Source organism: Calonectris borealis, chromosome 1, assembly GCF_964195595.1.
Source record: "Calonectris borealis chromosome 1, bCalBor7.hap1.2, whole genome shotgun sequence".
Taxonomy (NCBI): domain Eukaryota; kingdom Metazoa; phylum Chordata; class Aves; order Procellariiformes; family Procellariidae; genus Calonectris; species Calonectris borealis.
In genome coordinates, this window is record NC_134312.1 from 51,470,321 (window position 1) to 51,484,917 (window position 14,597).

General features: G+C 44.0%; 2 protein-coding genes across 5 annotated transcripts in view; one reads left to right on the forward strand and one right to left on the reverse strand.

The window, feature by feature from the left end:
- FGD6 (FYVE, RhoGEF and PH domain containing 6) overlaps positions 1–8,672 on the reverse strand; it is a 73,320-nt gene extending 64,648 nt beyond the window's left edge. Inside the window, exon 1 of the mRNA XM_075151216.1 lies at positions 8,531–8,672. Coding sequence (XP_075007317.1) covers positions 8,531–8,543 — 13 coding nt within the window. The 5' untranslated portion in view covers positions 8,544–8,672. The remainder of the gene's footprint in view (positions 1–8,530) is intronic.
- A 189-nt stretch (positions 8,673–8,861) lies between these two features.
- The window catches only part of VEZT (vezatin, adherens junctions transmembrane protein), a 67,423-nt gene continuing 61,687 nt past the window's right edge, over positions 8,862–14,597 (forward strand). For all 4 annotated transcript variants that reach the window (XM_075151416.1, XM_075151422.1, XM_075151431.1 and 1 more), the window contains exon 1: positions 8,862–9,006. In XM_075151416.1, the coding sequence (XP_075007517.1) occupies positions 8,971–9,006 (36 nt within the window). In that variant the 5' untranslated portion in view covers positions 8,862–8,970. The remainder of the gene's footprint in view (positions 9,007–14,597) is intronic.

Here is a 14,597-nt window from a genome sequence, read left to right on the forward strand (position 1 = left end):
TACACATGTTAAATGAAACTCTCACGAAAACATGCAAAGAGATTGGGTAAGCCATTGATTTATTATTCCCTTTGAACTGTGGGTTTGGTGTTTGGTTGTTTTTTAACACCATTATTATTATAGATGTGCAACTATATCCTAATCTCTAGCCTAGAAATACAAGAATAAAGTTTCAGGCTTGGGTTTTTTTCTGATTTGGATTTTTTTGTTTGTTTGAAAGAAATCTAGATGGTAAAAAAAAAAAAAGAAAAAAAAGGCAGATGCCTGCAGTTGCAAGCATTTCCCAAACACTAAGCCACTGCTCTAAGCAGACGGCCAGAAACAATGTCTCTACTATAGAAACAGGAAAACCATGTTTTTCTAGGACATGAATCATGAAATGGTATCCAGACTGACTCCACTTACACTTAGAATAGCTGCCCTTGCTGCAATTATATTGGCAAAGAGGTAAATCTGATGGCAGAGATAATTTTGGAGACATTTTGCAAGAGGGAACGCAGAATTTCTTTCCAAAGGTACAGCTCCCTATAGCCACTGACAACAGCCAAGAGTGACCCAAGCACCAGCAAAGGCCGTACCACCTTCTCTTTCCTGACCAAAGACAGGTTTCCCACATAGTGAAGAGTTTGCTAGGGGGAAAAAAAAAAAAATCAACCCTTTGGATGGGCAACCACTGATCCTGAAGAGCAGAAGAGAGTTGTACATTCACTTTCAGACAAGGCAACTGCCTATTCAGTTGGAGAATGAAGTGATGGCAATAAAGGAGCCTGATTTCCACGATAAAAACCGAGGAAGGGATGCCCAGTTTGTCACAGAACACAACGCAGTAGTAGACCTGGGCCGTGTTCAGCGATATTTATTAAGTTATTAAAGCTCCCTGAAAACAGGAGAGAGACAGTCTGCTTGGGAACCCTTCCTGATGCCCAGATGAGAGAAACAGATTGCAGAAGATACAGGAGATTAAACACTGGCTAGGTAAGTGATATCCTGTGGACTATTTGTCCCACTCTGCAAACTGAAGTCCGTAAACCTTGGAAGTTTCTCCCTCTCTCTAGCGGGGCTGCCTAACATTTTGGATAGCAACCAAACTAGGTTACTCTGCAGGGCTTTCAACCAGTGTTTATTAGGGAGGACACTCAGAAGGTATGATATGATACCATTACCTGAATATAAGATTCAAAACTAAAACATGAAAATGTCAAGGGATGCAAATAAAACAAACCCATTGTTTACACGCCATAGTGGAAACCTGGATAATGAACAGAGCTAGAAAAATTCACTTCTGATAAGTGCAATTCAGTGCGATTTCTGAAGCCTACTAGAATTTTTCAAATGATTTCAACGTTAAAAAGCACTGGGACAGACAGAAGAGACCAGCAAGTTGTATGGTATAATAAAGACACCACTATCTGCTTTAAAGCGATTGCTCATTTCATCTAGAGTAGATATGGGCCAATGTATTAACAGGCACATTACAGTCTCAGTATCAATACAGATCTGCAGTCAACCGCTCAATCAGAAAGGAATGTGATGAAGAGCCCTTTCAAACATAAATATGACGTGAGAGGAAAGACTCCAGGAAGGGAATGCATACCAGTAGTTTTCCTCAAGAAAATATCTTTAAGTTTCTGAAAAATACAAGCGATGAGTTGCTTAGAAAAAATCACTGCAGCTAGGCAAGGGTACAAGTGTATTAGATTTCGATTAGAAATCAAGAATTAAAGTTCAGTTGATTATAAATGAATTTAATTCACCGTGTGTGGATAAAAACCAGTTCTATATTACACAGTGCTTTAAAAGGGACAACTTCCCATCCTGAATAGAAAGAAAACTAAGTAGGAGGCAACTGTTATATATAAAGGTGTGAGGAATGACTGGAAGTCATATGAGAATGACTTTTTCTTAAATGACAAGCATAAGCAAGCCTCTTTGGTGAAAAACAGTAAATATAATCACGGAAATGTTATACAACAAATGCATGGAGTGGTGAGTTGTTTGGACAATGGGCTTTTTCCTGGTCCCATATGGAACTGTTCACCTAAGAATAGAGATGGTTGGTTATGCTTAGGAGAGTAAAACTGAAGAGAATTTAGCAATCATTGTAGATAGTTATTTTACAAGAGCTCCATGCAGGTCTGCAGCTAAACAGTAAATAAAGCTCTGAATTACAAAGAGATAAACATAAAAAGATGCAGGGAGCTGAAAATATTTCTGTACACGGCACCTGCCAGACTGTTAGTGAGATGCTATGTCACCTTCTGGCATTCTTAGATGAAAACTTGGGATGAATGCAAGAAACAACTACAGAAGTATGCAAGGTCTAAAAATCATGCCTCAAATTCCAAGAAAGCTCATCCTGCTTAATTTAACCAAGAATTTAAGAAGTAAGATGGTAATAGTATATATACTTACGCACATGTGAAAGATTTTTGATAGCAAATGGCTCTTTAATCAGGAACAAAAAAAAGACACAATGAGGTCCCATAGCTGACCACTGAAGTTCGAGAAGTTCAAACTAGAAACAAAGCTTTAAAATTATTATTAACCCCAAAGGATAATTAACTACGGGAACATCTCGCCTAGGGTTGTGGTGGGGCCACCAGCACTTACAGTCAACCTAAAGTCACTTTCTGAGATGTGTAGAAGTTTCAGAGGAAATTTTGGACTAGACATTGGATTCTCTGGCTTGTCTTACTCGGGAGATTAGAATAGAGAATCACTATCATTTCCCCTGCTCCCCCCTCCTATTTACCCCATTTCTCAGAGAGGATCCCTGCATCCAGACTAGCATCGTGGGTTACCAGTATTAAACCCAAATGTAAGAGCAGAAACACAAAGTTTTATTTGCATAAACAAATTAAATGATTAGGAGCCAGAGAAGCAGCCAGAGATATCCTCTGACTTGCTTGACAAGGCAAAGGAAGAAATCCATAAATAAAGTGACTAACAAAGCTGCCATCACCAACAGGAAATCTACAGCTCACCTACAATAGCCAACACTGTGTTCAGTGCTGAAGAAAAAAAAAATAGATGCTTAAAAATACCAACACACCCAACACCTTTAAAAAAAGTGCATTAAAAAGGGCATTATTTTTCTAACAATAAATAGCCATTAGCACCACCTATGCAGGCCAATGCTCTTTGTCTGACTTCAGGTCACAGCACAGAGAACAGACATTTGTCCCTCCAGTGAATTATCTCCTCCAGTGTGCTGAGGAAAAAGCAACACCCATTCTCATCCTGCTGAGCGCCTCCGCGACCGACACTCCTTGGACACTCATCATTGCTCGACTAGCACACGTTCCTGTCCTACCTGTCCATTTCTGTTCTTCAGATGATAGGATTTGGCAAATGAGGACCTCACTAAAAAATGCTTATGTGTCTTCTCCTATGCAATATCATGAATGAACAGGGAAGCCAACAAGACAATGCAGATGTAAGCACTACTGTTACACAACTTTAAATTATCTCCTCAAATTTTGACCTCTTGTTATCTTGCCTGCCCAGCACAGGAATAGGGAGAAAAGAAGATACATGAAGTTGAACTGAGGCAAAAAAATCAAATAGCACTACCTCTTCTGCAATAAACCCTACTATTGCTAAAAGAACATTTTCCCAGGTTATGCTTATGCCCATACTTTTGAGATTATGTTAACAACTTCTATGCTTGGGAACAGCAAAAGAACAAGAACAAGCTATGTTCACCTGCATCTGTCCAAGAAACAGGGAAACATAGTTCTGGACGCTGTTGTGCAAACATAACTTGGTATTTCTTTCGTTGCAATGCTCCATATGAACAGAGGCCTCTCTCCTGGTATTCAGGGTTCCCTATGGGACTGTCTCTAGCCATCCAAGAGGTGTCCCCGGGGCAGGATCCTGCAACTCACCCTAAAGCAATATCCTTTTTGAACCACAAAACAGTAGGAAGACAGTGAAACAATTAATCAGTGTGACATAAGATTTTGACAGCAGCTAGACCTAAACTTAAGGTACGGGTACACAACCAAGTTACTATGGGGTAAGACAAGATGTGAATTTAACAAATCAGCTACTCTACAGAAGCTAGCCATATGTATACTCGTATCTTTCCGCGCAGTATACAAGGTAGTTTACTCCTTTTTGCCTACGAGGTAAAATCTATTTCACATGCTGTTGTGGTTTAACCTGGCAGGCAGCCGGTAGTATGTGTCCTTCACATATCTATTTCACATGTACTAGAAAAAGAAAAGGGCTTGAAACAGTTACCGCTTAGCAGCTGGCCTACTGCAAATGTACATATTGGCTTTCTCATGGCACCTTGTTTACATATGCATACTGTATTCTCAGAGTTAGGAAATCGCATCTGTCGGCTATATATGAAAATAATATGATGCCCAGAAGGTATCTACTAAGGGATCGATGTGCTGTTCTTTCTTACGTGAAGGAAGAGCTTGCTCCAACAGCCAATTTACTGTTCCTGGGACTACTTTTGGCATAAAACACTAGAACTCACAGACACAAAACAAGAAAGCCAATCCAACTTCCAAAGAGCATGTAGGAAGAGAGATACTTATTGCTATATGTTTGGGATACACTCAGAGATTATTGCAATGGCAGTTAATACACTGTTCAGAGAAACAGATAAAGTATTTTAAAAATCCTGTTCTCCAGCAACTTAAGTTTTAATGACTCACAACAAGGCTTTTCCGTTCAATTACTTTGCTTTCAGTTATAGAAAGTAAGTTTCATTAGGTAAACACTCCAAAAAAGTATTCCGAGATCATGAATTTATTTCCTGCAAATGTGTATTTATTTTCTCATTATGCAGAGGCTCTGATTTTCTCAGGTGCCACAATGCTCAAAAGAAAACAAAAAAAGGAATGACTCATGACATCCCGGAAGGTAACACATGTAGTTTTTAAAATACAAGGGAAAACGATGGTTTCCAAGCCATGACAGTTTTAGAAAACATCCTAAATAAACTGCAAAAGGAAAACATTAATTTCAAAATCTCAGGTTGTTCAATGACTTGTTGAAATAAAACAGGAAAGTTGGGGATAACTTCAGAGTAAGGACAAGAGATGAATAAACAACCTTTTAAGATCGCATGCGGAGATACAGCTGGGTAACTCTAATGAGACTTGACATATTAGAGGGTTAAAGGGACACTAAACCCTGTAGGCCTCACTTTTTCAATCCTTGAAAGCAATGAAGTTTGATTGGAAAAGTCATGTTGATTTTGTTTATTCTGTTCCTGCTATGTTTTTTTTCCCCTTTGAATTACATTTTTGACATTAAAATACACTACATATTTCTCATTTTTGTTGCCAAAACAGATTTCAAGTCTAAGCTACACATTCTGCCCATACTAAATAAGCTGTATAGATTCACATATAAGGACTGTTTCTTCAGCAAGAAATAATAAATGTCAAACTCGTAACTCTGAGCTATTGTTTTTCCCTTTTAAAGGCAAAGCGCATACTTGAAGACAGCACAATAGTTCCAGGCAGAAAATGAGTAAATGTGCATTCATCAGCATCGTATATAAAGAATATGCAGTACATGAGAAAGCAATGAGAGGAGAATAGCTATAAATGAAGGTTGAAACCAACATACAGGTTGATCATCACAATAAGATTTTTAAATTATCTAGGAGTATTTTACGTAAGTGCTATACTTCCTTAGTTCTAACAAGTCCAGACTTACATATACATTTTCAAATGTGTAAGCAACAGCTACGGCAGAACTCCTTCACCTATCACTGAATTACGTCCAGCTCTGGTCTGAGATGTAACTGAAACAATTTTGTAGAGGCACTAGAAAAGATATATAGCAAGAAACTGAATACACACTGCATTATTTAGAAAGGCAGAAGGCAAGCCGGAGTGGAGTTCAGGCTGGGTTATCAACGTTGGACCATTTGCAACTTCTGTCCATGGACAGAAGCTGTGTTCAGTATTTCTCTCCGTACCACAGTCCCCTCAACTAGCACAGCATCTCTTACAGAGAGTCCTGCATATTGAGCTGAAGTCACTCATATCTGCAAATCCTACTTAAAAATATTCAATCAATACCGATGATGCTGTACTAGGTTGCTTTGTTCTAAAGGTACATTAAAAGAAGACACAAGAGAGAGACACTCAAGTCCTTCAAGTTAAACTGAAGGAAGAGCAGAAGGATTTCTAGGCGCTTCAAGTTCCAACTGAAGCTTTCACACACGATGATAGCATTTCTACTGAAACACTGTATTACCAATCAGTTGTTAGAAAGCTAGCTTACGTAGCACAAACCAGAGTAATAACCGAATTCACAATTAAATTTCAATGTAGGAAACAGATCCTAGAGATCACAGGACTGAAATTAAAATGTAGGAGCTGGTCAGTTTTTATGTGACCAATAGCTTTATAAAGCATGTCTATGTATCTCAGGAGGTAAATTCTACAGCAATACAAAGAGACAGATATTAAACCTTCAGAACTGTGTTCTGGCAGTCCTGTCTTTTCATACCCTGCCTATGAGCTCCTGAACTGAAATGTCAAAAGCTGTCATGACACTGTCAGTAGGATCGTGAATCTCTGATCTTGTTTCACCTGTTCCCCATATATTTTTTTATCCTAACATAATCCATCACACACAAAATAATTCTTCAACCCCTCTTCAACAGACTTCACACACTCCTCAGCTTCCCTCTTCCTGCCCACCAGGACTCCCTCTACGCCTTCCCCTTCAAAACTCTCGCTAAAATTCACATTTTCCATGAAACTGTCCCACTTTCTTCTTACTGATATTCCTCAGCATCCCTTTCTCTTTTGCCTTCTAAGTGACTTTGTTCACCAGAACCCCTTCCTCCTCACCTTCCCCACAAACACCGTCACAACATAAACTAAAACAGACTCGGTCACACAACCTCAGCTCGAGAAGTCCTGCAATCACTGTTTAGTGTTGAACATCTACCCAACTTTATGAAACTTAGTACCATATCAAATTTTAACAGCCCAGCTCTAAGCTCTTGAGCACCCCCTAACACATATCTTTTATTTGCACAGCTGTTTAACTCTTAAAAGAGCAGGGGTGAATTGCACTACCAGTGTCACTACTAACAACGTGAACATACAATGCAGCTGTTAAGTAGAGATGATATCCCGCTTTACGACATGTTTTTGCAGATGTAAACAAAATCAGTTCTATCATATATATTAAAGGTGGAAATATATTAAATGGAGCAGAAAGATGCATTAAATGGCTTTTTATTTTCCAGTAAATTCTGATTAACTAAGAGAGCCCAGATAACTTAATTAACGCTGGACTTGATAACAATTCGATGTATGTGAGAGGAAAACACTGAGAATTAGGTTGATGTCTGTGTATTGCTTTTGCTTTAGAACAGCCTCCCCCTCCCTAATCCTTACAGGAAGCACTTCACTGCTTCAGGTTTACACTGCAATTAGCTGTGTTTCCACCCAATACATCATAACCTACACATAACATCTTCTCGACGTAGAAAACGTTTTCAAGCAGACTAAGAAAGGAATCTACTAATCTAACAGATGGGTGAACAAAAGTACTAACAGCACACCACCGTGCAGCCAAACAAAAAAATATGAGCAACTCCCTTAAACATGGGGAGCTCTTGTTTTAAACCAAGATTTTGCCTTGCAGCTCTTCTAGCCGTAAAACTAGCAGCGGTCAAGAAACGGGGGAAGAAAGGTAAGGAAAGCACTGAAGTAGATCAGTTCAAACCAGCAGCTGGAAACGCCAGAAGCGAACGCTTTCCAGCATCCCTGCCCCTGCGTGAGAGCTCCGGCTTGTCCGAGCTGGACCAAGGGAGGTACACCCTCCAAGCACAGCCGGAGCTCTGCCGCTGACAAACCTTCACAGCTCCGCGAAGCCAGACGGAGCGATAACCCAAACCCTGGTGTCGGCTTTCCTGCCAAAAAACGCGGCCGCCGGCGGAGGCTCTTGGCAGGTTTCACCCGCCGCCAGCTCGGCCCCACGCGAAGTGACCCGCTCCGCCGCCGGGCACAAAGTCTCTGCGCCGGACACGCGAGAGCGGCCAGAGCCGCACGCCAGGCGGGAGCGGAGAGCCCGGCTCAGCTCCGCGCAGCGCCGGCCGCCGGGGCAGGGACGTGCCCGCACGGCCCCGAGGCCGGGGGGCAACGGGGCGCCCGTAGCGGACCCCGGGGAAGGGCTGTCCCCCGGGGCAGGAGCGGGGTGCGAGGCTGCGCCCCCCCCTCCGCTCGCTCCCCGCGGCAGGCGGGACCAGCCCGCCTCCCTGCGCTTCCCCCGCGGCGGTGGGGGAGAACCGGGCGCAGCCGCCCGGTGCCGCCGGGACGAAGAGCGCGGCGGCGGCTCCGGCCCCCGTCCCGCGCCGGCACCGCGGGGCGGCTGCGGCGGACCTCCCTCATCCATTCCCGCCCTCGCCCCCGCGCCGCCGGCCGCCTCGGGGTGAGGGGAGGCTCTCTGGCCGCGGGGGCATGCGGACACCCCGCCTGCCGCCGACCGGGCGGGCGGAAGGGAACCGCCGCTCCCCAAACTTTCCCCGGTCACTCACCGGCGGAGCTCATGGTGCTCCCCACGCGCCGCGCCGTCCTCCCCCTCGTCCCTTACGCCACGGCCCCTCTGAGGGCCGAGGAGAAGGAGCCCATTGTTCCCCCGCGCCGCCACCCAGCAGCAGCAGCACCCCCCGCCCGCCACCGCATAACGCCCCGCGGCTGGCGGCCGAGTGAGCGCCCGCAGCTCCCGCCGCCAGCCCCGCCGCCGCCGCCCAGCGGCGCCCCCTGCCGGGCCCGCGTCCCGCCCCGCCCCCGCCCCGCCCACCAATCAGCACCTCCCACAAGGCGCCCGGAAGCGGGCTCTCGCTGTGCCTTCTGGGGGCTGTAGTTCCTCCCGTCGCGAGGCAGGACCGCGCCGGGCGGGGCGGGGAGGGGCCGCCGGCGGCGCGGCGGACTCCGTTTCCCAGAGTGCCCGCAGGGGGTGGCATGGCGGAGAAGGATGACACCGGAGTTTGACGAAGAAGTGGTGTTTGAGGTGGGCGCGGGGGCGACCCGGGGCGGGTTGGGCCCGTGTCTCTCCGCCCCTCGCCGGGGCGTTGCACCGCGGCCCCCGGGGGCGGCGTGCGCCGGGCGGCCCGAGGTGACCTTTGGGCGTGAGGCGGGCGTGGGGCCCGGCCGGGGGCAGCGCCTGCCGCGGGCAGCCGGCGGCGGGCGGGGAAGCGGGGGAGGGCGGGGGCCGGCGGGACCGGCAGGGCGGGGCGGTGCTCGCCGGGATCGGCGGACGGCGTGGGGTGTCCCGCGCTCCCGAGCAGCCTGGGGAACCGGTGTCGCGCCGCGCCCCTCCGCGCAGGCCGAGGGCGGGACCGCTGGCGGGAGAGGGAGCCGGGCCGGGGAAGGCTCAGCCGGGGAAGGGGCGATCCTTTGTGCGGCGGCCTGCCTGGGCTGCGCGGGTCGGCGGCTGCCGGCCTGCCTGTCCCCGCCTTCCGGGCTGTGCGAGCTCGGTGGGAAGGAAGCGCGGCGGAGCGGGAGGCCCGTCTCGGCGGGTGTTCCCTCAGAGCCGCCTGCGCCGGCCTTTGAGAGCCGTTAGGGGCTGAGAAGGGGTAAACGGCGGGCCGGGGCGTCGGCGCAGCGCGTGCCGGCGGCACGTCCGTGTAACGGCTGGTGCGGCAAGCGGGGTGCGTGTGAGGCGTCACAGCGCGCTGCGCTGACCGCTGAACCGTGGGGTCGGGGGCAACGACGGTAAATCCACTGTGTCGCTAATAAACCCTGCTTCTAAATCAGTGTAATTCACCTAAAAGGTGCATTTCAGCACGCAGTCATCCGTGTAGTAAGTACTGAAACTGCCTTATCTTTCTGGTGCTTGTATTATTTACAGGATTTGCATAAAACTTTTGCAGTTATATTGCATGTCTTATTAGATAATGGGGCTACAACATCATCTTGGCCTTATTTAAAACAGTGGCTAAATATATCTGCTGTTGCAGTTCAGTAACAAAATCAGATCCGTTTGCAGCAGGTAAATGTAATTGCATCTTCACGGAGGGCACACCTGTTTTTGCAGGCGTACAGAGAAAGTGGTTATAGAGAAATGCTGTCTTTAAAGTGATTAATTATTATAATAGCAATAAGGCTTCTGGTTTTACCAGGGTGCAAAAAGCTCCTTACCTAAGGAATGATTTTTTCTCAGCTGTGTAAGTACTACCTGTATATGGCTTTGGTCTGTACCACAAAGTTTTGTGTTTATCCACAACCAACCTTGAATCCTAACAATAAAATCTCTTATTTATATTGCTGCTATGTTAAATCGCTTCTTTTAATGGCATAAACCCATGGCAAGAATTTATTTCACAGGTATAATGCCTGCCCTCTGCATTTCTTTCTTCAGTAAAAGTGATACTCATTTTACAGTTCCACAGTTCTTCAGTTCATGCAGCAGTTACCGTTTTGATTGAAAAAGTTCAGCTGTATAGGGTGTAAAAGATCTCCCTGCATGTGCGTATGCACTTCACTATTTTATTTGCGTTTTGGGAATGGATTTCCATCACTAGCGAAGGCTCTTTCATACATTACTGTATCAAATGTGCGTGTATATACACACTTACAGGTATACTGACTGACATAGTAACATATATTTCATATATTAGGGTACAACTATAACAACAGATAAGCAGCAGTAGGAAAAATACAGATTTTTTTGGTTGGTTGAGGTGCAGAGCTGGGTGAGATACCCGCTGATAATAATGGGTACCTTGAAATATCCGCAAAAATTATCTTCAGAAGTGCTCAGCAGGGTTCATGCTATTGTAAAATGAAGGCTCCACAGAGAATTATGAACATATTCCACGCAGATAAGCTAGAGATGGGAATTAGCAAGGAGTCAAAAAGTATTTGGGTAGGTAATGCTACAACATATTTATTTTTTAATTACTGTTTTAATTTTTTTCTTGGGCCCCAAACTCTCCCCCTTAATTGTTTCTGGTTTCTGGTAAGCAACTACATTTTTTCTGCACCTCAGTAGGTCAATTGCGTTGTTGTTCTTCGGTGGTCACTGTTACAAGGCAACCTTCAGCATTCAGACCTAGGATACTGTGAACAGCTGTTTTCTCTGTGCTTTTGGAGCTCTTGTGAACAAGGTATCCGTCAATATTACAAGTAGTAGTGGTGTGCGAACAAATGCATGATCGGGAAAGAAGTGGTCCTTCATGTTTTTCATACTCAGGAGAGGGAAGAGAAGCAAATGGGGTATGCTTCACCTGTTCCACATCACAGTTATGCCCAGTGTTATTTTCTGCACATTTTTCAGGTCATAGCTCTGTCCAACAGGCCCTGAATACATCAATGACAGCTGTCTGCATTACAAATTTTGCAGCATCAAACAGATGATGGCCCGCTGATAGATATTTATGAGCTTCCAAGGACTGATCATTTTTCTCGCTATCAAAGTCTCATTTACATTAATATATCTCTGAAGGAAGGGAAGCACAAGCATGGCACTGGGAAAGCAGTGTTTTCCATCCAGTTCAAAAGCCACTGCAGATCATTGTGATTGAACAATAATGAATGATGGGCATTTTACTCTATCCAAGTAAGTGCTGCCATACTCTATCCAGTTTATAAATGAATTCCTATAGCAGCCAGCGATTTTCATTCACCGACTGCATAGTCCTCAGCACTTCAGTTCTTGCATTTGTTACAACCAGTTGCTCCTGTAATTAAAATGCTACAAATATTGGGGGGAGGGGACAGAACCTGAGAAACACAGAGGTGCCCCTGCTACACTTGGCCTGGGCTTGTCTGCCAGAGGTGTGTCAAATTAAAAATTGTTGCAGTGTAGAGCAGATTTGTACTACAAAATGGAGGAATAATGAATGACATTTATTAATGTCTGTCTTAATTTATTAAGGGAGATCATAAGATAGGAAATTTGATCTTATGTTACTTGAGATGAGTTTTTTACAAAACGGGCTAGAAGATCGAATGCTGTAGTTACAGTGTACCCCAGAGTCCTCTGTAAAATTACAGTGGTTTGTGTATTTAGACATGAGACTGGAATTGTGTTAGGTTTTTTGTTGTTGTTTGGACAATGACATCTCCTCCTTGTTTTCTTTTTCTTTTTTTAATGTATAAATTAAAGAAGTTCCTTATTCAAACTGGCTAAATTTCTGCATCGTTATTTCAGTGGGAGGACTGTGCATCAAATATCAGAATCCATGCTAATCTGTATTTAAAAAGAAAACAAGCTGGGGATGAATGCAAAGAGAGTCAAAAATCTCATGTCCAAATTCAAAAGTTTATATCTATGAAAAATATTGAACGCAGCTCTACTGAACCTAGAATTGGAACACACAAACTCAGAACAAAGATTTTGAACGTATAATAGGTGCTCTCATTTCACAGCCAGCCCCTGCTCAAGCAGTCATGTTCCCATCACTGGGGGAAAATATGCAGGCATGGAATTACCCTTTCCCGAGTTTGGAGAGACGTGGTCTGCGTTCTTTGTCTTCTTGCTGTAGTGGAAGAAGCTAATGTGAAAAATGAGTCCTATAAACAGTGGAGAAATGCTTTACAAGCAGCATGCCATCCTGAGAGAGAAAGGAAGCGCCAGGGCTCGGCAGAGCTGGCAACTACATGGCACTGGGTTGGGCCTGTGTGGGGAGGAGGTAGGAATGGTGGAGTCTATTTAGGAGGGACATGGGACAAAAGTGCTTGGGAAATATTTGGCAACATTATAATGTGTTCAAATGTCAGGTTCAAAAAGAGAACTCTCACTGCTTATTTAGGCAACAAGCCAAGATCCTGCTTGGTACTGAGGGGCGTGGAGGATGTCTACATATAATGTTCTGATATACATATTTCTGTAAGATTTAAAGAGATTCCAGCAAGAGGCATCACCGTTTCCCAGCATAATACAACTATATTCAGAACAGCCTTTAGCTGATGTGTTCTCTGCATGCCTACAACAGTAAAACATGACTAAAATATGGTATTTCTTTGCTTAGAATACTGGTGTGTCACAAAGTTGAGATGTTCAAATCCTCATCTGAACCCTTTTAAACCAAATGTAGCTTTTATCAAAACACTCAGTGATGTTTGTTTTCACAAATGCTTTCTCCACCCAAATTAAGCTGTTCTATAATTATTTTGTTTAAAAAATGAAACAAAAACAAATGGACACCCCAGGAAACCTAACCTCAGAAACTTTTTGTTGTGATGAAAATTTTAAGTCACGTTCATTCAAAAACCTGAAAACTTTAGGACTTGCAAAGTAATGTGATTTTTGTCAAGCATCAAGCTTATAAATGTTGTATTCTAAAAAATGATGTCTCAAACGTTATAAATTAGGAAGAAGAAGAATCTGAAAAAGAACATTCACACAACTTCAATGGTAGTGTCAGTAATGCTTCCTCAACAGGATTTTTCTCACCAAATTTTGGGTGGACTAAAGATGTAGTACTCTCATTTTATACATATGCGTGGAATAAAGCCAGTTTGAAATACACAGTTCTGTCAAAACCACAGTTCACTTGTCATTCTGATGAGCTGTTTCTGAGACTGTGCTTTGTCTGCCTGAAGCATGGGCTGTTGCCAGAAGAGGTGTTCAGGCTTCACTCCTCTTTTCTGGCTTATTCCCATCCCTTTCCTTATGCTGGCACTTGGATTTGTGGGTGATGCTGTAAACTAGCTCAGGAGATTGATTAGACTATAAACTAACCTGGCTAAGAAAGAAGAAAAAGATGGATTTTATTTTTTTTACAATCAGATCAGTTCCTTGTTCCATCTCACCATTTGGCTGTATAAATATTACCATTAGTGTTCTAAAATGGTACTGCAGCTTTCATCTGCGCCCACTGGTAATGGCAGATTAAATTGACCATGTAAATGCAGCCTGGGGAGATATCTCTGCTGCAAATTGCAGTGTACTGTAGAGGCACCTGGACTAGTGATGGATGGGCTATTTCAGATATTTTGCTTCTCAGCAGTCCACTAAGAGGAAGGAAAGGACAGGCTGTGGTCCTTTTCATCACATGACTGGGAGGCAGGTAATACCAGAGAGAAAATAAAAGAAACTGCAAACTTAAAACTGTGTAAAGAACAGTCTGGTTGTTGCGGAGGCCAAGTAATCTCATCAGGCATTTTTGGGTAACACTAATGTCATATCTGAATGGATAAAGAGAAAAGTATTATGTGGGCTGTATGGTGCGTGAACCCATATTGCCTTTATTATTTTTAATAGAAAATTTGAAGACAAAAGTACATGATGATCCATAGTAAATTTTGAGGTCTGTTGGTCCAAAAATTTTTTAATCCTCCTCTGTATTAATTACTCTGCAGTCATGTTTATGGGAGGATTAACTGCTCTCACAACTTCAAGTCATGAATCAATTTCCTTGAGACACTTGAATAAAAAAAAAAGACTCACTGTACTTTTCTTTTAGTCTTTATAATGGCACTGTCTTTTTTGTTTCTTGATGCCTTTCACTTCAATAAAGATGTTTGCTTACAGTGTGTTGTCATTAGGAGTCAGAATTAACATGATTTATAATGGATAAACAAGGTAATGCTTTGGAGCCGGTGTTTTAAAGAGGTTTCCAAATTGTTTCAGAAATACTCCAGTAGTTTACCAGC